General features: G+C 41.7%; 1 protein-coding gene across 7 annotated transcripts in view; it reads right to left on the reverse strand.

The window, feature by feature from the left end:
- LOC121548950 (protein FAM184A-like) overlaps window positions 1-27,105 on the reverse strand; it is a 168,131-nt gene that overhangs the window by 3,291 nt on the left and 137,735 nt on the right. For 3 of the 7 annotated variants that reach the window (XM_041860631.2, XM_041860630.2, XM_041860633.2), the window contains 7 exons: window positions 26,494-26,647; window positions 23,226-23,353; window positions 7,807-7,991; window positions 5,165-5,311; window positions 2,211-2,334; window positions 1,680-1,784; window positions 658-869 (listed from right to left, as the gene is read on the reverse strand). In XM_041860631.2, coding sequence (XP_041716565.1) covers window positions 658-869; window positions 1,680-1,784; window positions 2,211-2,334; window positions 5,165-5,311; window positions 7,807-7,991; window positions 23,226-23,353; window positions 26,494-26,647 — 1,055 coding nt within the window. The remainder of the gene's footprint in view (window positions 1-657; window positions 870-1,679; window positions 1,785-2,210; window positions 2,335-5,164; window positions 5,312-7,806; window positions 7,992-23,225; window positions 23,354-26,493; window positions 26,648-27,105) is intronic. The other 4 variants (XM_041860635.2, XM_041860634.2, XM_041860636.2 and 1 more) reach the window with 2 other exon arrangements.

Genomic DNA, 27,105 nt, shown 5'->3' on the forward strand with positions numbered 1-27,105 from the left:
ATACATTTCCAGCAGTGTATGTAGGTTCAGCTGGAATATATTTTGTTGTGTGTTTGAAAAGAAACCCTCATGTGAAGTCACTGACTTCCTTGTATAAAGTAAAGATGAGTTGACATAGAAGTGTTTGGGGGGAGGGGGTAACGGGGGAGCTCTGCCTCTCTCCGAAAGCCAATTCTCAAGAGGATGCAATCAAAGCCTTCCAGAAACTGCAGGCAAAGACAAAAACTATCATGTCCTTCAAATAGAATAGCAATCAAGAGGGAATCCTTGGATGAACCCTCAGCCTGTTGGCAACAGGCAACTTAATCTATTATTCAAGGTAATTAAAGTTCCAGACTGGAGTGTTATTTTTTTTTCTGTAATTTCTAATTTAACGCTCTTTTGTTTATCAGAGCGAGGTCTGAGAGAGAGGGGGGAAGAACATCAACATCCGCCAGTGAGGGTCACATTGAGAAGTTTCTTTCAAAGACTGAAGCCCAACATAAAGGGATATGGCAGCTGACTTTGGAAAGGTTTGTATGAAAGCTGCCTATCTGCAGCTGTATGGGCCAAGGGTCAGGGCAAGCCTCTGTCTGTCTGTGTGTCAGTGTGCTTGAACCCTGGGCCTGCCCATAGTGCGGACGGAGGCGTCAGCGGCGAGGGAGGGGCGGCGCTCACCTCATGAATTTCTTGGGCTCTGTCGGAGGGGTCGGTGGGGGCAGAGGTTTGCTAGTGTTGAGCTCAAGGTGGTGAATGGGGGAGTTGGGGATAGGCTCTAGGCGGTTGGGCTGGGGTTGCCCGCTCCCCGTCCCTGTTCCCGCCGCCTCCAGAGCCCTGAGGTTTGGAGAGCTGCTGAATCTGTTTGCTGATTTGTCATTCTTTCTCTTTTGCTACACAGAAGGACAAAAACAAAAACAAATGGAAAGGGAGAGCTAGTCCAATGGAGAAAAGACTGCTGTATATATATAGATTTATATATTTCTCATTCTCTTCGAGGATTTATGTGGATGGAGGCTTTCTGAAGGTCAAGCTCGCACCACTCAGCTAGTGAAGCAACAGTCGCTCTCAGCTATAATATGTAAATTAAGATGAGCAAAAGGGAATGCATCAAAGGAAGAGGCTACAGAAAGTTTACACTAACAAAGAATGGCTTGGAAAGCAAAGGAGAACTGGATGTCTGACAGGGAGATAACACACACACACACTGACTAACACACACACAATCCCACACACACACACACATAAATGTACAAACACACATAATATGTAACACTGAACCAAAATATCGGAAGTTATAGAACTTGAAATGGAGTCAACAGTTACATATTGACCATGCAGAGTGATCCATTCAACTGGGAGACAGGGGATTGCTGTGTTTACATTGGAATGGGACACAACTTCTCCACTAAGGGATGGAATGGTTCCAATGGAAATCAAGGCTAAATATATGTGGAGAGGCAACTTAAAATCTCCACTTCAATCATTCTCTACAATGATGTACAGGCTACTGGTTTAGGCTTGTAATGATAGTGATGGTTCCCTAATGGTTTCAAATGATCACCGGTAGCTTTTGGTCTTCACAAAGTGTCAAAGATTAGTTCAGATTAGCTATATGGCTCTAATCAACTGATTGTCAGTGTTAATCCAGAGGTGTGTTAGCCTTGTGTCTGAGATGTGTTAGTCTGCAGATGTCAGCTCACCTTGATGAGGGGATTTATTACACCCACGTTGGGACTGGTGTTGAACACTTTGTTGAAGTTGGTCTCTCTGTTCACCAACTCCAGCTGGTAGAACTTTTTGTCGTCCTGCATGTCCACAGAGAGATGCCAGTTAGGTCATGGTTCTCTGGGTTAGTGATGGAGCATCTCACTGATTGTTTATGACATACCTCACATACTCTAATGTCTACAATGGGCTTAGCAGTACAGTATGATAGAACTTGCAAAAGTCAGAGGGTTTCTATCCACTCTCTCTAGTGCCACAGACACTTAGTCATAGATACAGTATACTGAATAACCTGCCAGAATGCATTGTTGGGACTCAAGGGCTGTAACATACCTCTCTGAGTCTACTGCTGCTGTATGAGAACTCTTAGTCATGCAAGGTTAGAGCACTCCATAGTCTGGGCTACTATTGTTCAGAGGTAGACTGGCATGCAGGCTCCATGTCTAGGATTGTTGGGTAAAACGACACAAGGGCATCCTGTAGGCCATCTTGTACTGTGTACATACACTTACCACCAGCTTCTTGACGAGGGACTCCCTCTCAGTCACCATGTCCTTTAGCTCAGCGATCACCTGCAGATCCTCAGGCCGGCTCTCCCTGTTCCGGAACTTATCCTCCGTGCCTTCCAGCCTGGGGAGAGGAGGGGGCCATTAGGGCTCAGATGTCTCACAGTTTCCTCACAGCCCAGTGTGGAAACAAAGTTTACTTGAGAGAAAGTTAAGTTATTGATCTGTTTGTTTGTGTAACGTGATAATAAAAGTGCCTTGGATCAGCTTGGGGATATGAGCATTAATACATGCAGACACTGAGGGAGCATGTTTTAAAAGCTTCCCTTCCCTTACCTACAGCTCAATAGTAAAGCATTAGCTTTTACCTCTCCTACGTTTAATCTCATAATCAAAAAGGCTATTAGTGCTGGTGTATTACTATGATCAAAAAGATGCAGTACATGTTTTTCCTGAATTCCACTAACGTCTCAACACATAACAAGCGCCCTTTAGAAGAGTTCTTATCAGTGTTCAAAGCCATCTGCCTCTCCACAGTTTTGTGCTGCCTCTAACTTGAGATTTATGACTTTAATATGCCAAGATATTATTTGTACTCTAAACAAGCATCCATCATGTCCAGTTTGGCTTGACGTCCTCAGCACTACAGATGTGGAATGACAAGTGATACCAAACTCGCCATCAAACGCCGACGCAAGACAGGGACAGGCACACGCTTGAATTAGAGGGAGAGCATATTGGATATCATGATAATCGCTTCTTCTACGCTGCTATGCATCAGCGATCTGTTCATTTCTTGCTTCATTGACAGAAACAGTATCTACTACACATTACTTCAGTGTCACATTTCACTATAGACTCATCTGCATCCAGTGGTGTAAAGTACTTAAGTAAATATACTTTAAAGTACTACTTAAGTAGTTTTTTGGGGTATCTGTACTTTACTATTTATATTTTGGACAACTTTTACTTTTACTTCACTACATTTCTAAAGAAAATAAGGTATTTTTTATTCCATACATTTTCCCTGAGACCCAAAAGTACTCGTTACATTTTGAATGCTTAGCAGGACAGAAAAATTGTCCAATTCACACACTTATCAAGAGAACATACCTGGTCATCCCTATTGCCTCTGGTCTGACAGACTCACTAAACACAAATGCTTAGTTTGTAAAGATGTCTGAGTGTTGGAGTGTGCCCCTGGCTATCCATAAATAAAAAAACAAGAAAACGGTGCCGTCTGGTTTGCTTAATATAGTGAATTTGAAATTATTTATACTTTTACTTTCAATACTTAAGTATATTTTAGCAATTACATTTACTTTTGATACTTAAGTATATTTAAAACCAATTACTTTTAGACTTTAACTCAAGTAGTATTTTACTGGGTGACTTTCACTTTTACTTTAGTAATTTTCTATTAAGGTATCTTTACTTTTACTCAAGTATGACAATTGGGTACTCTTTCCACCACTGTCTGCATCCCTACACATACTCCAAACACAAACCGTGTGAAATAAACATGTTGCTGCAGTGCAGCCTGGGAAGCTGGTGCTGGCTTGCTTTCTATAAATATATCATCATCACACTCCACTCAACTCTCCAGCGACATCACTCAAAACAGATGTGACAACAACCAATCAGACAACAAACGTGTGTTGGTTCCCAGGGGCTTAACCAATAGGAGATGTAATGAGATCAAATATTAATAAAGCTTAAATGGCGTAATAATTTAGTGGTGGCCAGGGACTGGCTTTGGGGGAATGAAGCTGCCATGGTGATTAATTGGGGAGGGGACAGTGGCTGTCGTTAAAATAGATTTGTCCTGTGCTTAATTAGTAGGCAGTAAATTGGCCACCTCAAGGGAAGGCCCTGGAAATGTCAACTAGTCAGCAAATTGAGAATGACAGTGGCTCGGACCAGCAGCTAATTGTTGGTTTTAGAAAGGTTAGCAACAAAACAATCTGTGTAGGGCCAATGTGACCTATTTTTACAGGATTGTAATGGATTCTGTTTGTCAGTCAAATTCATGGAGGAACATGTGCACAAATAATGATGTATGCTTCACTAGCATTTCATTTTGATGTTGTGAAAGGAGTGATTGAGCCATGAGAACAATTGGTGGGGAACATCACAGATGAGCTATTTATAACAGAGGCTCTCTCTGCAGTAGCTGGCTTTCTGTCTAGATCGTGCTCTCATTCAAGTGAAACCAAATTAGGTCACTCCTGACAGCAAAATCCAGTCCTAGGGCCCTCGCTGAGGCATGTACATCTGTTCCTCCCTCTCCTTCTCTCCCTTTCCCTCTCCCATATCCCAAAGATATTTCCTATAGAGACCTACAAATCATTATTGTGTGCTTTAGCTGCCTTTTATTCCTATTTCATTTCCATAATCATTACAGTACATCTCCATTGATCTATTCAGAGTAGTCTGCAGGGGAGTTTTCTATGTCTATGTTCGTATTTTCTGGTGTGTGTGTGTACTGTGTGTGTACTGTGTGTGTACTGTGTGTGTATTGTGGTGTCTTGAAAGCTAGGGCAGCTGCACACCCAGCTAGAGGTTTATCCCCAGTAGGACACCGCTACATGGACATTGTGGGTGTGATGGGATATTGAAGACACAGTCACCTCCATGTATCTGTACTACTGGGAGGGTAAGGAAAGAGGAAAGGACCTTCCCAATGGGCCATATTCACCTCCGGAGGTCATGTGCAGACCCCCTCTCGAATCCATCCTTCCCTCTCATCCTTCCTTCCTCCTTCCATTCATCCCTGTATCTGTCTGGGGCACTCACCTTTTCACCCTCTGTTGCTCTGCCAGGGACTGTGGTCTTTCATCATCTGCCAGGGCTTTATATAATCTCTCTCTCTCTCTCTCTCTCTCTCCCACATACCACCACCTGCACACACATATAGTGCTATATCAACTACATACTGAATGTACTGTACGTACAGGACTTGCAGAGCAGAGATCTTGTCTTTGAGGAGCTCCTGGGCCTTGTTGAAGTCACACAGCATGTTCTGAGTCTCTCTGTTGTGCATGGCGTTCATCTCAGCCATCTCCCGCTCGTGTTTCTTACACAGGTCCTGTTCATGAGCCCTGATGAGAAGAGACCAGACCATTAAAGCCCATTTAGATCACACGTCTTTAAACGCCTCTCCAGCTCTGAGGCTCTGAGGCCCCGGTCCAGAGGTATTACAGTATCTTAACTCGGCACAATTATCACAGACACATTCCTTTTGATCCTGCTGGAGCCATTCAAATTGTGTTCATCTTTGACTTTCTTTCGTTTCCTGACATACTCGTCCTTTCCTTTCCAAGAAAGACATACATCATTTTTAGCAGGGGGCTCTGGAGGAGAGGTATGACTGTTTCGCCATATGTGGAAAAAACACTCCTCTCTATTTATTTATTTTGAATCGGGACAGATAGACAGGACTTTTCCAGGACATTTCACCAGCTCATTGAAATTCCCTGCATAGTAGCGATGACTCTCTCCCCTATGTAAGCTATATGGCAGTGCTGCTCACTCCGAGGTACTGCAGTCAGAGAGAGAGAGAGAGACAGAGAGAGACCACGAGGAGTGCAGAGGAATATGTTTGCCTCTCCCTGAGTAACACCCTCAGGGACACACATCATTTCCAATGTATTTATTTATTCTGTTATTTTTATCTCAGGAAACGAGGATTTGCCAGCGTGTTACATAATTGGAAGTGAAACGTGCTCCATGATGGGCTTGGAATCCTGCCAGCGCTGGGTGTCGTTGACGTCACACATGCATGCACACACGCGTGGATGCACGCACAAACACACGTGCGCTAATGCACACACATGCGCACTCAAACACTAGCCCCATGTGCTTAGTTATCTCAAGCTCTAGAAAAGCGTCAGCCTCCATTTTTTATTCATCACCAAACAGGCCTTTCATTCTAATGAGAGTTCCTGCCGTTCATTCCATCCAGGCCTTAGCACACATTATGAATTAATATAAGAGTGAATTATTAATTATCATCCTGTGGGAAAAGCATGATGATAGATTATATTTAGGCCTTGCCCCAAATAACCCTTTCATATTTCCTTATCAATTTATTTGACCATTAAACTAGAGGAAAATAACAAATGTCAAAAGGGACCAAGTCATCAAAGGGAATAATAGAGCACAAAATATAAACCAGGACTTCCAGCAGGGAGAGGCAAATTGGCCTCCTCACTTTCTGACAGTATCCTTCCACTTTAATCTAACTTGAAAACGATGCAAGCACTGCCAATGGCTACTGACAGTCACATCTAAACAAGAGGAAGTCACACAACTGAACTTCTCGTGTTGTGATTCACCAGTCATCTGAATGAACTAAACATGCTAAAAACCTTAATTGTGACCATATTAAAACTAGGTACAGGCATTCACCTGCAGGGATAGCATACAGAGATTCAATAGATTCACCTACAGTGCCCTCATAAAGTATCCACACCCCTTGTTACAGCCTCATTTTGAAATGGATTACATTGAGATTTTGTGTCACAAGCCTACACACAATACCCAAAAATCTCAAGTGGAATTATGTTTTTAGAACTTTTTACAAATTAATTAAAAATGAAAAGCTGAAATGTCTTGAGTCAATTAGTATTCAAACCCTTTGTTATGGCAAGCCTAAATAAGTTCCACAAAAAATATGTACCCCACACATACAATTATCTGTAAGGTCCCTCAGTCGAGCTGTGAATTTCAAACACAGATTCAACCACAAAGACAAGGGAGGTTGTCCAATGACTCGCAAAGAAGGGCCCCTATTGGTAGATGGGTAGAAAAAAAAGCAGACATTGAATATTTTCATGCATGGTGGTGGCTGCATCATGTTATGGGTACGGTTGTCATCGGCAAGGACTAGGGAGTTTTTTAGGATAAAAAGCACAGGCAAAATCCTAGAGGAAAACCTGATTCAGTCTGCTTTCCAACAGACACTGGGAGACAAATTCACCTTTCACCAGGACAATAACCTAAAACACAAATATACACTGGAGTTGCTTACCAAGACAACATTGAATGTTCCTGAATGGCCTACTGTAGTTACAGTTTTGACTTAAATCGGCTTGGTAATCTATGGCAAAACTTGAAAATGGCTGTCAAGCAATGAGCAACAACCAACTTGACAGAACTTGAAGAATTTAAAAAAGAATAATGTGCAGATATTGTACAATCAAGGTATGCAAAGCTCTTAGAGACTTACCCAGAAAGACTCACATCTGTAATCGCTGCCAAAGGTGATTCTAACATGTATTGACTCAGGGGTGTGAATACTTATGTAAATGAGATATTTCTGTATTTCATTTTCAATACATTTGCAAACATTTCTATGTTTCATTAAGTGTAGAAGGCTGAGAAAATACATATATTTAATCAATTTTGAATTCAGGCTGTAACAGGGGTATGAAAACTTTCTGAAGACATTGTAATTAAGTTTGGCAATGTGCCGGAACAGCTTTACTGTAGATAGCCTATTATTGTGTCAACCCTCCTTTGTGTCACCCCATAATGCCCTGTGGTGGGGTCACGGCTATCCCCTCCTCCCCTCCTGCCCTCTCTTCCCACCCACCTGATCTGCTGGTTGGCCTCGCTGCGGATCTTCAGCACCTCCTTGCCCTTAAGTTCCAGCTCCTTGGTGAGCGTGTTGATGTTTTCATTCAGTGAGTGTATTTCGTGGTCCAGCTCAGCGATGTGGTTCTTCCTCCTTACCACCTCCTCCTGCAGGTCTGAGATACGGCCCAGCAACTCCCTCTCCTGTGGGGTAATGCGCAGACATACACAGGCACACACACAGAGATACACAGAAACACACAAAAAACACACAAAAAACACACGTTTGAGTTAGCATTTGATCTCATTTGTGTATTATTGCTGTGCTGTTATGCTGTCCCCTTGTATTCCCAAGGGGTACTGTGATGCTTTCTGATACCATCTTTACAGTGGCATGATACTACAGCTCAAGTGAGCACACTAACATGCCATGGCCACTAGTGATTAGGCCTGGGAATTCCCAGGGACCTTACGATACAATATTATCACGACACTTAGGTGCCGATATGATCTGTATTGCGATTCTCACGATTCTATATGTATTGCGATTTGATACTGTGATTTTATTGCGATTCAATGTTCCAAACATATTGCTCATCATATGTCTGCTGCAGAGAGACAAGAGAGAGCCATGAGACAACATGTTTTTATGGAAATAAAAGTGCTGAAAACAAATTGGTTCCCTATTTAAAAAGAAGATGGAGAACAAGCTATGAAGGAAAAATACTGGAGTTTTAGTGCAGGCATACAGGCAACAAGCGCAAAAATTATATTGTGATATTGTCAAAATGATATGTCAAGGAAATTGTACTGTCCGGGTTAAATGCAATAGTAGCCTTACTGAAAGTATTCAGACCCCTTGACTTCTTCCACATTTTGTTACGTTACAGCCTTATTCTAAAATTGATTAATTCGTTTTTTTCCCTTATCAATCTACACACAATACCCCATAATGACAAAGCAAAAACAGGTTTTTAGAATTAAATTTTTAAAAAACATTTACATACATATTCAGACCCTTTATTCAGTACTTTGTTGAAGCACCTTTGGCAGCGGAAGGTGAACCTTTCGTCCCAGTCTGAGGTCCTGAGCGCTCTGGAGCAGGTTTTCATCAAGGATCTCTCTGTACTTTGTTCCGTTCATCTTTGCCTCAATCCTGACTAGTCTCCCAGTCCCTGCCATTGAAAAACATCCCCACAGCATGATGCTGCTACCACCATGCTTCACCGTAGGGATGGTGCCAGGTTCCTCTAGACGTGATTCTTGCCATTCAGGCCAAAGAGTTCAATCTTGGTTTCATCAGACCAGAGAATCTTGTTTCTCATGGTCTGAGAGTCTTTAGGTGCCTTTTGGCAAACTCCAAGTGGGTTGTCATGTGCCTTTTACTGAGGAGTGCCTTCCGACTGGCCACTCTACCAAAAAGGCCTGATTGGTGGAGTACTGCAGAGATGGTTGTCCTTCTGGAAGATTCTCCAATATCCACAGAGGAACTCTAGAGCTCTGGCAGAGTGACCATCGGGTTCTTCGTCACCTCCCTGACCAAGGCCCTTCTCCCCCAATTGCTCAGTTTGGCCGGGCGGCCAGCTCTAGGAAGAGTCTTGGTGGTTCCAAACTTCTTCCATTTAAGAATGATGGCCAGTGTGTTCTTGGGGACCTTCAATGCTGCAGAAATGTTTTGGTACCCTTCTCCAAATCTGTGCCTCGGCACAATCCTGTCTCGGAGCTCTACGGACAATTCCTTCGACCTCATGGCTTGGTTTTTGCTCTGACATGCACTATCAACTGTGGGACCTTATATAGACAGGTGTGTGCCTTTCCAAATGATGTCCAATCAATTGAATGTACCACAGGGGGACTCAATCAAGTTGTAGAAACATCTCAAGGGTGATCAATGGAAACAGGATGCACCTGAGCTCAATTTCGAGTCTCATAGCAAAGGTTCTGAATACATATGTAAATCAGGTACTTCAATCAAATGTATTTATAAAGCCCTTTTTTACATCAGCAGATGCTTTTTTTATTTTTAATACACTTGCAAACATTTCTAAAAACCTGTTTTCACTTTGTCATTATGGGGTATTGTGTGTAGATTGCTGAGGAACATGTTTTATTTAATCCATTTTAGAATAAGGCTGTAACGTAACAAAATGTGGAAAAAGTCAAGGGGTCTGAATACTTTCCGAAGGCACTGTAGGTCTATAACCTCTCACATAGCCTAATATGAACTCCTGCAGAATTAAGCATTTCTTGCAGTAAAATTATACACCAAATGTACATTTTGAGCAGGAGTGGAGAAATATGATTAATTTCTTTCAGCATCTTGAGAAAATGAATGCGCGGTTAGCGACCATCTGTAACGGTGCTATCTTTAGTCAGCATCATAAAATCTGTATTTCAACCACATAAAATATGCATCCAAGCCGAACTGAAATCTTATCAAAAACATGTTGGGTCGTTTTAACAGCTTTTAATTTCCTTTTTACATTTTCTTCCCGGTCCCTAACCATCTTTGCTGAGCGAGAGAAGCAGAGATTAAAGAGGAAAGAGAAAAACTTTACCGATGTCAACTAGGTTGAAGCATTCATTCTATCGATTTATGACATTATTCTGGTTATTATTCAACCTAGTTGATATCGGTGAAGTTTGTTTTCTAGGGCAACAAGTAATGACAGAAGAGAAGCTGCATTTATCTAATTATAGACAAGTTGTCTAACAAAAATGTGGGAAATTATAAACAGAAACAGGCCTATATCTAAAAAGGCCTGTAAAGAAATTGTTCCGCCATCTCTGACTGTATAGCGCATATTCTATATTTGCGGGTTAGGTTGGATGTGGGCCTCAGATTTTCACTTAGTCAGGGGTTGCGGATGGGTTAATAGCAACAGTAGTGGAAAGAGTACCCAATTGTCATACTTGAGTTAAAGTAAAGATACCTTAACAGAAAATTACTCAAGTAAAAGTGAAAGTCACCCAGTAAAATACTACTTGAGTAAAAGTCTAAAAGTATTTGGTTTTAAATATACTTAAGTATCAAAAGTAAATGTAATTGCTAAAACATACTTAAGTAATGAAAGTAAAAGTAAATGTATAAATCATTTCAAATTCTCTATATTACCCAAACGGCACAATTTTTTATTTTTTTTATTTAAGGATAGCCAGGGGCACACTCCAACACTCAGACATCTTTACAAACTAAGCATTTGTGTTTAGTGAGTCTGCCAGATCAGAGGCAATAGGGATGACCAGGGATGTTCTCTTGATAAGTATGTGAATTGGACCATTTTCCTGTCCTGCTAAGCATTCAAAATGTAACGAGTACTTTTGGGTGTCAGGGAAAATGTATGGAATAAAAAATACAATATTTTCTTTAGGAATGTAGTGAAGTAAAAGTTGTCCAAAATATAAATAGTAAAGTAAAGTACAGATACCAAAAAAAACTACTTAAGTAGTACTTTAAAGTATTTTTAATTAAGTACTTTACACCACTGAATAGCAATTGCGGGCGGTTGCGGGTGAACAAACAGCTGACCCGCGCATCACTAATGGACACCACTCTACCTCTCTCTCTCTGCACTAAATGTGTACTTACCTGGACACGTTTGTTGTGAGGTTGTTAATATTGATGCTGCTGATATGTCTGAACTCCTCTCTGCACATTTCTCTAAATATATATTATATTAATAATTATTTACTGCTTGTATTTGTTTATACTAGTCCGAGCTACAACAACGTGTTAGAGGACTGTTATATTGCCTGGAAAAGGTTGCATCCCAGGAAAAGGTAATCATCTGACTATTAGCTCAAACCTGGCTGTTGCTGTCTGGTCCAGTCAGGGTCAATTGTACTGAAAACCTACTGGTAAAACATTCACTAGAATACATGCATTTAGTCAATTGTTCAGTATGTAATAAGGACAACGTTCCAATCTGAATCTAGACTGTGCCTATTATCACTCTCTTTCCAAAAGTTACAGTAACAGTTAACTCTACAGTCTGATATTTGAAATGTATCTCCTTTTGCCCAGGCAGAAATACATATAATGACCTGATTATACTGTTCAGAGAACTATAACTCCAGCCGAGGTGTAGATTAATCATGCTTTGCTTGGCTCAAAGATCATTTTCCCCTTCAGCAACGACACATCTTTTAAAAAGTCCTTCCCTCTATAAAAGAGACTAAGCTAAGAGTTCCCACAGAATACCGTCAAACTCTGGTACTGACTCTTGTGTAATCAGATTACAATCTGCATGTATTAACTTTCAATTCCTGTAAATATAATTTCATGCCAGCTGATTATTGTGATAACAGTATTAAAGTTATTAATGTGTGGGCCACTGCAGGGGGCTGGTTTCAGGGGACTAGCTCACACTCCTCCATAGAAGCTTGTTCACCCGTCCTCTGCCTAACAGAGATTTATTGTGACAATTCTGCTGCCTCCCAATCTCTCCAGTGGATACCGGTTTTGCTTGGAAGCCCACATGATTGACATGTCTCTGCATGGGTGGGTTGTAGATTACACAGGTAGAGGCAGACAGTGCCAGCAGTGGACAGCAGAGTTAAAAGGCTAAACATCAGTGTGGGAGAGGGAGTTTTTGGCTAGGTTCCAATTGGCACTTGACCCTATCTTTGTGTATGCAGTGGCTGGTTAGGCAAGTGTGTGTGTCCATTCGTGTGAAGATGTGTCCATGCAGGTGTGTGTGTGTGTGTATGTGTGTTGACTGATTCATGTGTGCCTGGGCTGTAAAGTGAGAGAGTGGTGACAGCTCTATTAGCAACACTGAGACACACAGTGAGGACCCTAGGCTGACCTGCAGAGGTTCAGAGGGCCAGTCCGAATACCACCCTGACTCCTAACACTCTCCGTTACGATGGCACTATAGAATAGCAATATTCATTGTCCATCTAAAGATGGAAACTCTGTTGGAGCTTAGAGCAAATTCTATGGTGGAGCCATTTGAGCAGACACTTTTCTAGGTCAAAGGAAGCTTTAAAGGCTTTGGACAAAATGTCACAGGAACAAAATAGCACTTCAGGATTCAAAGATTCCTCTGAGGGGATGGTGAGAAGTTGGTAGATGGAGTTCCCAACTCCAATAATCACCACATTTGATCTCTGATCTTTGACAAAAAGCTCTTTAGAAATTGATTTAATTTCTGTGGCTGGCTGAAACTTAGTTTGACAGCAGTGTGACTGGAGCTGGGTAGAGACTACAGTACAGTGGTAGAGGTCTGGGAATAGACAGGTCTCAACGAGGAGCTGATTAGAAGACAAGTCTACTGGCCTCAGTCTCGCTCTCTCTGTTTCTCTCTCTTGCTCTGCTTCCACAGGACAGTCTGTCTCTACAGTTCCAGAGCAGGCTGATCAAAAGGCCAGCCAGAGCACAGCCTCATCATTAGCGGCTGGAAGCCTGGTACAGAGAGAGAGAGAGAGAGAGAGAGAGAGAGAGAGAGGCAGTGAGAGAGAACTGAGTCACTAGAGGGAAGCAGTCAGATCCTGTCTGTGAAGCCGGAGTGATTGGAGGTACTGAGACCCTTACCCCCAACCCTCAACCTCCCTGGGCTACATCACATCACACGGATGGGAGGTATCGAGCTGCTGCCATTAGTCCAAGAATTGCCACGACCCAGAGAGAGGTGAGTCACAAGTACTAGGACCAGATTAAATCTTTCTTCAGCCTCCATAAATGATATGAGATCAAGTATACATGTGGTTTGAATTCATACCCAATTCTGCTACAAAGCAGGAATAACTGCAGTGCCATTGATCCGCCATACAGGTGACACTGAAACGTTATTGATAAGGAAACTTCTTTACAAATTAGGCCTGGTCATAGTAACTATGAGTCACGACCATTGAGGGGAGAGACTATCCCCATTCCCCACCCCAGCAGGAGCGCACCTCTCTAAACATCCCTATCTGCCCAATAATCTGGGAAAATAGAGGCATTTATCACAGTTTGCAAACAGGCCACGGCGTGTCTCCGCTGTGAAAAATAGGTCCGCTGCGGATGAGGAGCCATTAGCAATGCTTCAATTGTTGGAGATTATTTGAGCATTTACAGGGCTGTGTAGGATTTCATTAAGACTAGGTCTCATAGACAGACATTGTTTTGAGGAATCAGCCTGGGGATATTAACTATCAGATACACAAAACATGAGAGGAAATATGACACAGACCTCTCTATGGTCAAAATGCACACAGGCGCGCACACATGTACGCAGGCAGGCACGAAAGCACACACACCACGCAGAGATAATATGTAGCTACCATGAGCAATGGAGTATAGAAAATAAACATTCTTCAGAGCCGTTTGTCTGTCAGAAGCCGAGCATTCGTCTGTGGGGAAAGCTGATCACTATCCGCAGCAAACGCAATTCTCCACACCGCAAACCAGGCCTGCTAATCTCACAGCTCATTAAACAAGCCGGCACCGTGCATCTCTCAGGGGGCCACAATTATCGATAAGGCAACACAGCGCTCAGCGCGGGCCCCGCCGCCCGCCAAACCATCAACAGCTCAGCACAGGGAGTTATTTCTTAGATACCTCTCTCCGTCTCCCAGAAAGAGGACGAGCAATACTTTGTACCTCTCTTCAGACAGCCCCATCTCTTCACTATCTGCCGGGGCTGCTGGGCTGAAGGCGCTGTTCAAAGGAAAACAACATGCTCTGTGTTATTTTTTTAATTAATTAATTAAATTTTTTTTTTTTTTTTTTGGGGGTGGATCAGCTTAACATTGCAGATAGATTGTATCTTCTATCAATGTAATTGTCTGCATCACTTCCAATCCCCCATGTTTTTTATATATATACTCCCCTTTATTACTTTTCAACCCCGCCATCCTTTCCCTACTTGGAGTAAATTAGTGAACAACAATGCCCAGGCCTCTACTTCCGATCTATACTTACTATCTACACCTTATGGACACAGTTAATTTTACAATAATTATATTATATACATACATATATATATTTATTTTTTTGCTCCTGAACTTCTTCTACTCTCAACCTCTCCGATCATTTTCATGATGTCCATCCGGTTTGCCATATGCCATATCTTTCTAACTGTGCTCTTTCCCAAAAGCTCCCAACATACAACCTATATACTTATTATGGACACAGTATGCTTACATTATTAGCTATCTTTGTTATTATTTGTTGTTATTTGTTATTAGTCCCATCCTTCAACTCTATTCAATACCTCCCATCTATCTCTTAACACCATCCATGTAGGATTTCTATTTGCCATATATATTTCAACCGTACTGTGATGTTTTACAAAAGTTCTGAACCTTTCTATTCTCATTGCTTCTACAGATTGTGAATTAAAAATAAACATTTTTGCTAAAAGTATTATTATATTATTGATCGATTGACTATGACTTTTCAGATCACCCATTAATGCTATCTGCAAGGTTAACTCCAGGTAAATATTGCAATCCTTTAGCCATTCCTGGACCTGTGTCCAAAAACAAGCTACAAATGGACAGAACCAAAACAAATGATCTAATGATTCTGTCTCTTCACAGCAAAATCTGCAGAGCTGGGAAGATTGTATCCCCCATATAAATAACATTCTATTGGTAGCAAGAATTGTATATAATAATTTAAATTGAAAGATTCACATTTTTGAATCCGGTGTCGTTTTGCGTGTCAGTTCATAAACACTATGCCATGGGATCGGTACGTCAAAAATCTCTTCCCAACTATTTTGCAATCTATATGGGACGGCTGTCAATCCTTTGGTCCTTAAGTGAAACTGATATACTCTTTTATTTATCACAGTTTTCCTTAACCAATTATGTTCTTTAATGCAAGGCCGACAGACAAGTTCCTTACTTTCTCCCCCTTCCACTTTCCTCTTCCACTTTTGCGGTAAGGCTGCAATTATTTGGTTGTAATTTTGGGTAGAGCAGACATTTCCATATGTTTTTGTTAGCTGCATGTGCGACATAACTCCACCAGTCCTACCGATGATATCATTTACGAAGATTATACCTTTTTTAAACATTCTGTCAAAAAATAAAGTTTTTTTGTCAATTAGTATATTTGAATTTATCCACAATATTTGTTGCATTATTTGTTCTGTCGTTTCTGGAGGATTAAATTGAAATTGCAACCAACTTTCTATTGCTTGTTTTAGAAATAGTGATATTTGGGAGATGATTTCCTTTTCAAATAACTGCAAATGAGTTGTTGTAATCTGAATAAAGGGAAAAAGGCCTTTCTTGAACATTGGGTGAGACAATCTTACTAATTTGCTTGAGAACTAGTTCGGATTTAAGTATAACTTTTGTATGACTGAAGCTTTTAGTGATAGGTCTAATGCTTTAATATTTAATCATTTCTGTCCTCCGAATTCATATTCATTATATAAATATGCCCTTTTAATTTTGTCTGGCTTGCCGTTCCAAATAAAATGGAATATTTTTTTCTCATATAATTTAAAAAACTGTTCGCTAGGCGTAGGCAAGACCATAAGCAAATAGGTAAACTGGGATAATACTAAAGAGTTAATCAGGGTGATTTTTCCACAAATTGACAGGTATTTTCCTTTCCATGGTAGTAAGATCTTATTTATTTTTGCTAACTTTCTATAAAAATGTATTGAAGTGAGATCATTTATTTCCTTTGGGATATGTATTCCGAGTATATCCACATCACCATCAGACCATTTTATTGGTAAACTACATGGTAATGTAAAAATTGTATTTTTTAATGATCCAATACGTAATATAGTACATTTGTCATAATTTGGCTGTAATCCAGAGAGGTTAGAAAATGTATCTATATCCTCTATGAGGCTGTGGAGGGATTCTAGTTGTGGATTTAAAAGAAAACATGAATCATCAGCGTACAATGACACCTTTGTTTTTAAGCCCTGGATTTCTAATCCTCTGATATTATTATTGGATCTGATTTTAATAGCTAACATCTCGATGGCCACAATAAATAGATATGCCGATAGTGGACAATCTTGTTTCACTCCTCTTGACAGTTAAATACTTTCTGAGAAATAGCCATTATTTACTATTTTACACCTAGGGTTACTACACATGATTTTGACCCATTTTATAAGAGATTCTCCAAAATTGAAATGCTCCAGGCATTTATATATAAACCCCAGTCGAACTTTATCAAATGCCTTTTCGAAGTCTGCTGAATGAATAGCAGGCCTGGTTTCCCATATTTTCCATAGTGTTCTATTGTTTCCAATACTTGCCTTTATTAGCTCCAATGTATCTTCCATGTAAAAAAACCTGTCTGATTAGAATGAATAATATCCGACAATACCTTTTTAATTCTATGCGCTATACATTTTGCTAGAATTTTTGCATCACAACACTGAAGTGTAAGGGGCCTCCAATTTTGTAAATGGACTGGATCTTTATATTTTCCACTTGTATCCTGTTTCAGTAATAATGAGATCAGACCTTCTTCTTGAGTGTCAGATAATCTACCATTTACATAGGAGTGGTTAAAACATGCTAATAACGGTCCTCTTAGTATATCAAAAAGGTTTGGTATACCTCGACTGGTATGCCATCCAACCCTGGAGTTTTCCCAGACTTAAAGTCTTTAATTGCATCCAGAAGTTCCTCCTCTGTAATTTCACCTTCACATTAGTCTTTCTGTGTGGCTGTTAATTTGACATTATCAATAGAAAAAAAATCTCTACAATTAGCTTCAGTTAGAGGAGATGGAGGCGACTGAAAGGAAAACATATGCTTAAAGTACTTTGTTTCTTCCTTCAAAATATCATTTGGTGAATTATGGGTGACTCCGTCAATTGTAACCAGTTTCATTAAGTTCTTTTTGGTAGCATTCCTATGTTGAAGATTAAAAAAGAATTTTGTGCATTTTTCCCCATATTCCATCCAGTTTGCTTTATTTTAATAATATATTACACTTGATCTTTCTTGAATAAGTTTCTCCATTTCTTTTAGTTTTTCCTCTAATTTATTCTGAGCCTCTATGTTACAGTTTTTATTGCCATCTATCTGTTCTGTTAGACTTTCTATTTCCTTTCTTAGTATAAACTCTTTTGACCTAAATTGCTTTAGTTTTCGAGATGAGTACTGAATTACATGGCCTCTAAAGGCACATTTAAAGGTGTCCCATACAATAAGGGGATTCGCTGTACCTATGTTATGTTGGAAAAAGTCAGTTATAAATTCCTTTGTTCTAATTATAAATAAATTATCATCCAATAGGCTTTGATTAAATGTCCAATATCCTCGCCCACGTGGAAATTCAGTAAGAGTAATGTATATGCCTATTATATGATGGTCCGACCGCATTCTGTCCCCTATCAACACTTTTTTTTACTTTTGGTGCCAACGAGAATGAGATAAGAAAGAAGTCAAGACGACTAGCTTGATTCAGTCTCTGCCATGTATATCTCACTAGATCAGTATATTTAAGCCTCCATATATCAACTAGTTATAATGTATCCATGACATTCACAATTTCCTTAAGAGCATGTGGGTGATTGTTTGTGGTGTGATTTCCTTTACGGTCCATTGAGCTATTTAAAACAGTATTATAATCCCCCACCATAATAATATTGTCTTGAATTGCTCGCAGGGTTGATAATTTATTATATATATTGTCAAAGAATTGTGGATCATCATTATTTGGTCCGTAAAGGTTAATGAGCCATATATGTTTATGGTCCAATAACATATTTAAAATAATCCATCTACCTTGCGTATCTATTTGGACAATTTGCACATTCGGATCGAAATTACTATTTATTAATATCATCACCCCTTTTGAATTTCTTTGCCCATGGGAGAAGTATATCCCCCATTCTTTTTTCCACGCTACGTCATCTCAAATTGTTGAATGAGTTTCCTGTATACAATAGATATTATATTCCTTCTCTTTGAGCCATGTAAATATTGTTCTTCTTTTGTTATTATCAGCTAAGCCATTACAATTATAACTGGCTATACTTATTTTACCATACACCATAATGAGATACAAGTTTCAAGTCTATTTATCATTATATATGTTTGTAAATTTACCAATAAAAATACCATAATGATTGAGTATCCATATAGCTGTACCGTGATATTTGCATTGCTACGGAGTAACCCTTCAATTGTTCTCCACTAATTCCCCCGCTAAAGCCCCTCCCCATCCCAAGTTGAGCCGTCATCCCAGTGATCAGCATCCCACCCACGTCCCTCCGGATCCCTATGGCCCCGAGAGACCAGGACCCATCCATCGAAAACAGCACACAGTGCCACCCACAAAACAGAAGCAGATTAACCGCCAAAAGCATTTCCAATGCTTTCACCTCTAATATATATATATATATATATATATATATATATATATATATATATATATATCTACAGTGGGGGAAAAAAGTATTTAGTCAGCCACCAATTGTGCAAGTTATCCCACTTAAAAAGATGGGAGAGGCCTGTAATTTTCATCATAGGTACACGTCAGACAAAATGAGAAAGAAAATCCAGAAAATCACATTGTAGGATTTTTAATGAATTTATTTGCAAATTATGGTGGAAAAAAAAGTATTTGGTCAATAACAAAAGTTTCTCAATACTTTGTTATATACCCTTTGTTGGCAATGACACAGGTCAAACGTTTCCTGTAAGTCTTCACAAGGTTTTCACACACTGTTGCTGGTATTTTGGCCCATTCCTCCATGCAGATCTCCTCTAGAGCAGTGATGTTTTGGGGCTGTCGCTGGGCAACACAGACTTTAAACTCCCTCCAAAGATTTTCTATGGGGTTGAGATCTGGAGACTGGCTAGGCCACTCCAGGACCTTGAAATGCTTCTTACGAAGCCACTCCTTCGTTGCCCGGGCGGTATGTTTGGGATCATTGTCATGCTGAAAGACCCAGCCACGTTTCATCTTCAATGCCCTTGCTGATGGAAGGAGGTTTTCACTCAAAATCTCACGATACATGGCCCCATTCATTCTTTCCTTTACACGGATCAGTCGTCCTGGTCCCTTTGCAGAAAAAACAGCCCCAAAGCATGATGTTTCCACCCCCCATGCTTCACAGTAGGTATGGTGTTCTTTGGATGCAACTCAGCATTCTTTGTCCTCCAAACACGACGAGTTGAGTTTTTACCAAAAAGTTCTATTTTGGTTTCATCTGACCATATGGCATTCTCCCAATCCTCTTCTGGATCATCCAAATGCACTCTAGCAAACTTCAGACGGGCCTGGACATATACTGGCTTAAGCAGGGGGACACGTCTGGCACTGCAGGATTTGAGTCCCTGGCGGCATAGTGTGTTACTGATGGTAGGCTTTGTTACTTTGGTCCCAGCTCTCTGCAGGTCATTCACTAGGTCCCCCCGTGTGGTTCTGGGATTTTTGCTCACCGTTCTTGTGATCTTTTTGACCCCACAGGGTGAGATCTTGCGTGGAGCCCCAGATCGAGGGAGATTATCAGTGGTCTTGTATGTCTTCCATTTCCTAATAATTGCTCCCACAGTTGATTTCTTCAAACCAAGCTGCTTACCTATTGCAGATTCAGTCTTCCCAGCCTGGTGCAGGTCTACAATTTTGTTTCTGGTGTCCTTTGACAGCTCTTTGGTCTTGGCCATTGTGGAGTTTGGAGTGTGACTGTTTGAGGTTGTGGACAGGTGTCTTTTATACTGATAACAAGTTCAAACAGGTGCCATTAATACAGGTAACGAGTGGAGGACAGAGGAGCCTCTTAAAGAAGAAGTTACAGGTCTGTGAGAGCCAGAAATCTTGCTTGTTTGTAGGTGACCAAATACTTATTTTCCACCATAATTTGCAAATAATGTCACGCCCTGGCTCTGGGGACTCTTAAATGTTGAGCCAGGGTGTGGATTTTTCTATGTTTAGTTTTCTATGTTTTTGTTCTAGATCGTTTAGATCTATGTTGACCAGGGTGGTTCCCAATCAGAGGCAGCTGTAGCTCGTTGTCTCTGATTGGGGACCATACTTAGGCAGCCTGTTGGCACCAGTTAGTTTGTGGGATCTTGATCCGTTAAGGTTTGGTGTGTGTAACCTCAGGACTTCACGTATCGTTTCGTTTTGTTGTTTTGTTTGTGTGTTTTGTATCAATAAAGATGTATGCTTATCACGCTGCGCCTTGGTTCCACGAGTCATCAGTCAACGTGCGTGACAAATAAATTCATTAAAAATCCTACAATGTGATTTTCTGGAATTTTTTCTCTCTCAATTTGTCTGTCATCGTTGACGTGTACCTATGATGAAAATTACAGGCCTCTCTCATCTTTTTAAGTGGGAGAACTTGCACAATTGGTGGCTGACTAAATACTTTTTTCCCCCACTGTATATAACTATTTAAAAAAAATTATGCATATCCTATTTTCCATCATTATCAATTAATATGCGTAATAATGTCGGCAGTTCACGTAATAATGCCCCCCCCCCCTCCCCCCCAACATCCCCACCCCCCCACAACAGATGCCAGACAAGCACACACGCACATACTCACATACTCCAACACACTCAACCCCCCCTGAAGGTACATGTTTACTCTAAAGATCAGAGCTTTACCATTTACTGGGTAAATCCACAACACATGTCTATAAAAGACAACAGCAGCCGTACAGTCTGGGAGACATAACTGGTGGCTGTGATTAGCATATCTGTATAATTAAGGATGAATCAATGTACGGGTAAGTATGGGCCTAATGCATTTAAATGAGGGTTGGCTCACGCGGGAGAGATGGCTCAGCAGCTGGTAAATCACGCAGTCCTATGGGACATAGAAAGAGAGACAGGGCTGTATCATGACATGTCTGAATGCTGAGCTGAACACAGTTTGAAGCAGAGGGAGTGAGGGGGCTTAGGGAAGGTTGTTGCTTGATTGAGACACCACCAGGAAGCCTGTTTATGCCATGAGAGATGTCAGAGCTCCTGTGTGTAATGTGGTGCTTGGATATGGCAGCCCTATAAACGGATGAGAAGAACAGACCATGGTTCACTTCACACACACCACTCAGGGGCAAAGACCAGGCAGGGCATTTCATATGCATTTGGGATATGCATTGCTGTCTAATACAAGCGATAATCACACCTCAAAGACCTCAATATATTTCCTGTTTTGTTTTCCAGGCATCCTCACATCATAACAGGAGGTGGATGTCACATTGAAATAGCTTACAGTAAAAAAAAAAATGCTTTGCTGCCAGTGCTATTTTCATCTCTATAGGAAAAACTAAAACAAAACAAAAACCCTGTCATAACCCTGACATAATAGCCTGCTTCTGTTGTGATAGGGGCCTGTCTGCGGTAAGTGGTTTAGATGATTACTGTGTCACGGTGGAAAGCGAAGCCGTTTGCACTGGAGTTCGTTTACCTAGTTTTATTTGGCAGGTAGAACTGTATTTGCCTTGTAACCTTGCTGTAGACTGACTTGCAAAGGAGTAGGTCCCCACAGAAACAGCTGTGTACCTGGGCCTGAACATCTCGCCATGGCGATGACAGAGGACCCAGGGCGTTAAACATAATTCGAGTGATTTATGCACGAGATGAAGAGCACGTTGTCAGAAGATGGGCCGGCTGGGCTGGCTCGTAGTGCAGGTATTATGTGAGGTACATCTACTGCTCTCTAACTGACACATCAGCTGAGCCAAGCCTCTCCTCTGTGCATTACTATCTTTTAACCTGCACATACTGTCAGCTGCGGCATAGCTATTGTTTATGTACAATAGGTCATAGTTTCGCTCTTTGTTTTTGAGAACATGGCCTGTGTTCGTGATATAAAGCACCCAGTTTTATTGCAGCAAGTGGAGGAATAAGGAGAAAATGGATGTGTTAAGCACTTTAAGCTTTTTTTCTGCTTCATCTTCTAGGCAAAGGCTGTCTTAAGTCAATCTCGCTGCGGGACACAGTGGGCTCTTGCTGTGAGTGTGTGAGTGTGTGTGTGTGCATGTGTGTGCTTTGCGTGCGTGTGGGAGGGAAGGAAAGCTGTTGCTTGTTCTCTCTCTAGAGGCCAGCACCCCAGGTCCCAACACGGTGATGACTCTTGCTCAAGCCATATCCAACAAGCCACACAGCTATTCAGTTGTGTGAATATACAAGCAACAGATGCCAGAGTGAGGAGAAAAGAGGGCTGTTGCCAAGGGAGATCTATATAGTCTATGGCCATTAGTGCTAAAGCATTTCAGTCTGCACAATAAAAGGCACAGAAGGATTATCTAGATTCTAAAGTGTGTGTGGGCATATACTTTTTAAATATCATTATCTATCCTCATGCGTTGAACTAATGTCTAGCCTCATTGTTGAGCCACTATCCAAAATTGCCTGCTGTTATGGAAAATACAATGCTGTTCATGGCCAATATCCAATTATACTGTAATGCAAACTAATGCTGGCCCATCCATATTGTTACCATTATCTCTGTTAGCTAAGTGATATGTGGAATGCCAGTAGGTCCCGGTGAGTCTGACCTGTATCCGGTTGTTCTCCAGTGCATTCTCCAGCTCTAGTTTGGCTGCAGCTTTCTCCTGCTGGTGGGTCTGCCGTAGCTGTTCTATGGCCGAGGCGTGGAGGTGGTTGAGCTCTGAGCGCAGAGAGGCTAGGAACCAGATAGAGAGAGACAGACAGGGTCCTTAGGGAGCTCCCCTGGCTAATTAAAACACATTCATCATACAGTACATCCCTCTACCTCTAACAAGCTATATGATGGAATGTTCCAGCGTTGATCTTGATTCCTACAGGGAGGAGTGTGGGGCTGTTTTTTTTATTAATTTTTTATTTAACCTTTATTTAACCAGGTAAGCCAGTTGAGAACAAGTTCTCATTTACAACTGCGACCTGGCCAAGATAAAGCAAATCAGTGCGATAAAAACAACAACACAGAGTTACATATGGGGTAAACAAAACATAAAGTCAAAAATACAACAGAAAATATATATACAGTGTGTGCAAATGTAGCAAGTTAGGCCATAGTGCAAAATAATTACAATTTAGTATTAACACTGGAATGATAGATGTGCAAGAGATGATGTGCAAATAGAGATACTGGGGTGCAAATTAGCTAAATAAATAACAATATGGGGATGAGGTAGTTGGGTGGACTAATTTCAGATGGGCTGTGTACAGGTGCAGTGATCGGTAAGGTGCTCTGACAACTGATGCTTAAAGTTAGTGAGGGAGATAAGAGTCTCCAGCTTCAGAGATTTTTGCAGTTCGTTCCAGTCATTGGCAGCAGAGAACTGGAAGGAATGGCGGCCAAAGGAGGTGTTGGCTATGGGGATGACCAGTGAGATATACCTGCTGGAGCGCATAATACGGGTGGGTGTTGCTATGGTGACCAATGAGCTAAGATAAGGCGGGGATTTGCCTAGCAGTGATTTATAGATGACCTGGAGCCAGTGGGTTTGGCGACGAATAAGTAGTGAGGACCAGCCAACAAGAGCGTACAGGTCACAGTGGTGGGTAGTATATGGGGCTTTGGTGACAAAACGGATGGCACTGTGATAGACTACATCCAATTTGCTGAGTAGAGTGTTGGAGGCTATTTTGTAAATGACATCGCCGAAGTCAAGGATCGGTAGGATAGTCAGTTTTACGAGGGCATGTTTGGCAGCATGAGTGAAGGAGGAAATAGGAAGCGAAATAGGAAGCCGATTCTAGATTTAACTTTGGATTGGAGATCCTTAATGTGAGTCTGGAAGGAGAGTTTACAGTCTAACCAGACACCTAGGTATTTGTAGTTGTCCACATACTCTAGGTCAGACCCGCCGAGAGTAGTGATTCTAGTCGGGTGGGCGGGTGCCAGCAGCGTTCGATTGAAGAGCATGCATTTAGTTTTACTAGTGTTTAAGAGCAGTTGGAGGCTACAGAAGGAGTGTTGTATGGCATTGAAGCTCGTTTGGAGGTTTGTTAACACAGTGTCCAATGAAGGGCCAGATGTATACAAAATGGTGTCGTCTGCGTAGAGGTGGATCTGAGAGTCACCAGCAGCAAGAGCGACATCATTGATATACACAGAGAAAAGAGACGGCCCGAGAATTGAACCCTGTGGCACCCCCATTGAGACTGCCATAGGTCCAGACAACAGGCCCTCCGATTTGATACATTGAACTCTATCTAAGAAACCAAGGCTATTTAGTCTGCCAATAAGAATGCGGTGGTTGACAGAGTCGAAAGCCTTGGCCAGGTCGATGAAGACGGCTGCACAGTCCTGTCTATTATCGATCGCAGTTATAATATCGTTTAGGACCTTGAGCGTGGCTGAGGTGCACCCATGACCAGCTCGGAAACCGGATTGCATAGCGGAGAAGGTACGGTGGTATTCGAAATGGTCGGTGATCTGTTTGTTAACTTGGCTTTCAAAAACTTTCGAAAGGCAGGGCAGGATGGTATAGGTCTGTAACAGTTTGGATCCAGAGCGTCACCTCCTTTGAAGAGGGGGATGACCACGGCAGCTTTCCAATCTCTGGGGATCTCAGACGTTACGAAAGAGAGGTTGAACAGGCTAGTAATAGGGGTTGCTACAATTTTGGCAGCTAATTTTAGAAAGAAAGGGTCCAGATCATCTAGCCCAGATGATTTGTAGGGGTCCAGATTTTGCAGCTCTTTCAGATCATTAGCTGTCTGAATTTGTGTGAAGGAGAAGCGGGGGGGCATGGGCAAGTTGCAGCGTAGGGTGCAGAGCTGGTGGCCAGGGTAGTGGTAGCCAGGTGGAAAGCATGGCCAGCCGTAGCAAAATGCTTGTTGAAATTCTCGATTATTGAAGATTTATCGGTGGTGATAGTGTTTCCTAGCCTCAGTGCAGTGGGCAGCTGGTAGGAGGTGCTCTTATTCTCCATGGACTTTACAGTGTCCCAAAACTTTTTGGAGTTAGTGCTACAGGATGCACATTTCTGTTTGAAAAAGCTAGTCTTTGCTTTCCTAACTGCTTGTGTATATTGGTTCCTAATTTTCCTGAAAAGTCGAATATCGCGGGGGCTATTCGAGGCTAATGCAGTACGCCACAGGATGTTTTTGTGCTGGTCAAGGGCAGTCAAGTCTGAGGAGAACCAGGGGCTATATCTGTTCTTATTTCTGAATTTTTTGAATGGGGCATGCTTATTTAAGATTGAGAGGAAAGCACTTTTAAAGAACAATCAGGCATCCTCTACTGACGGAATGAGATCGATATCCATCCAGGATACCTGGGCCAGGTCAATTAGGAAGGCCTGCTCGCTAAAGTGTTTTAGGGAGCGTTTGACAGTGATGAGGGGTGGTCGTTTGACCGCGGACCCGTTACGGACGCAGGCAATAAGGCAGTGATCGCTGAGATCCTGTTTGAAGACAGCGGAGGTGTATTTAGAGGTTAAGTTAGTCAGGATGATATCTATGAGGGTGCCCATGTTTATGGATTTAGGGTTGTACCTGGTAGGTTCCTTGATCATTTGTGTGAGATTGAGGGCATCTAGTTTGGATTCTAGGATGGCCGGGGTGTTAAGCCGCACTGGGTGGTTTAGTTTATGAGGGCTACAAGTGTAGCATTTACCTAGTATGGTCCCCTATTACTACATACAGTATGAACATTCTCTCTGAAGGTCCTTACTCAGTATGTAAAAAAAGTGCACTATCCTTGTCTTACCCAGCATGGCCCTCGTTATTTGGGCACTAACCCGGTGTGTCTCCCTCCCTGCCAGGGCCCTTAACCCAGTGTGAGACCCTGTGACCATTCCCCATCAGGCCCTAACCCAGCATGGCTCTTACCCAGCATGGCCTTGCCCTCGTCCTCCAGCTCGAAGCGTAGTGTCTGCAGCTCCTGCTCTGACTGTTGTTTGAGGGTCTCTATGCTGTGTCTGTGGGCCTCTCTCAGAGACTGGAGCTCTATGTGGTGCTGCTGCCGCAGACGCTGCTCCAGTTCCTACACACAGAGGTCAAAGGTCAGGAGTGACACACAGGTTAGGACAAACAAATGACATATCAATTATTTTCTAGAACCTTTTGGCACGTATAACCGGTTTTCACCTGGTTGATGATGCTGGTTAACCAGTTGAAAAAATAACCATTATGTTCATCCCTAGAAGGGATGGTCTGAAACATATACGAAGAGTTCAGATGGTCAAGAGAAAGAGACACTGATCAGATTGGGAGAATCTGGCAACAGCATCAATTTAACTTAACCAGTATATTGCTGTGGGACTTAGTGTAGTTCAGTAACATAAGGACTGGGAGTTACTCAGGCAGTGGCATGGCACCAGGGAGGGTGAAAGGGGAAAACCTTGCATGGAGCCAAAATACATATTATAGACAATATTGCTGATCACGCTGGAATTATATTACAATCAATGAGCACTTAAGCATATCATCAGCAGCTTGATG

This window comes from Coregonus clupeaformis, chromosome 33, assembly GCF_020615455.1.
Source record: "Coregonus clupeaformis isolate EN_2021a chromosome 33, ASM2061545v1, whole genome shotgun sequence".
Taxonomy (NCBI): Eukaryota; Metazoa; Chordata; class Actinopteri; order Salmoniformes; family Salmonidae; genus Coregonus; species Coregonus clupeaformis.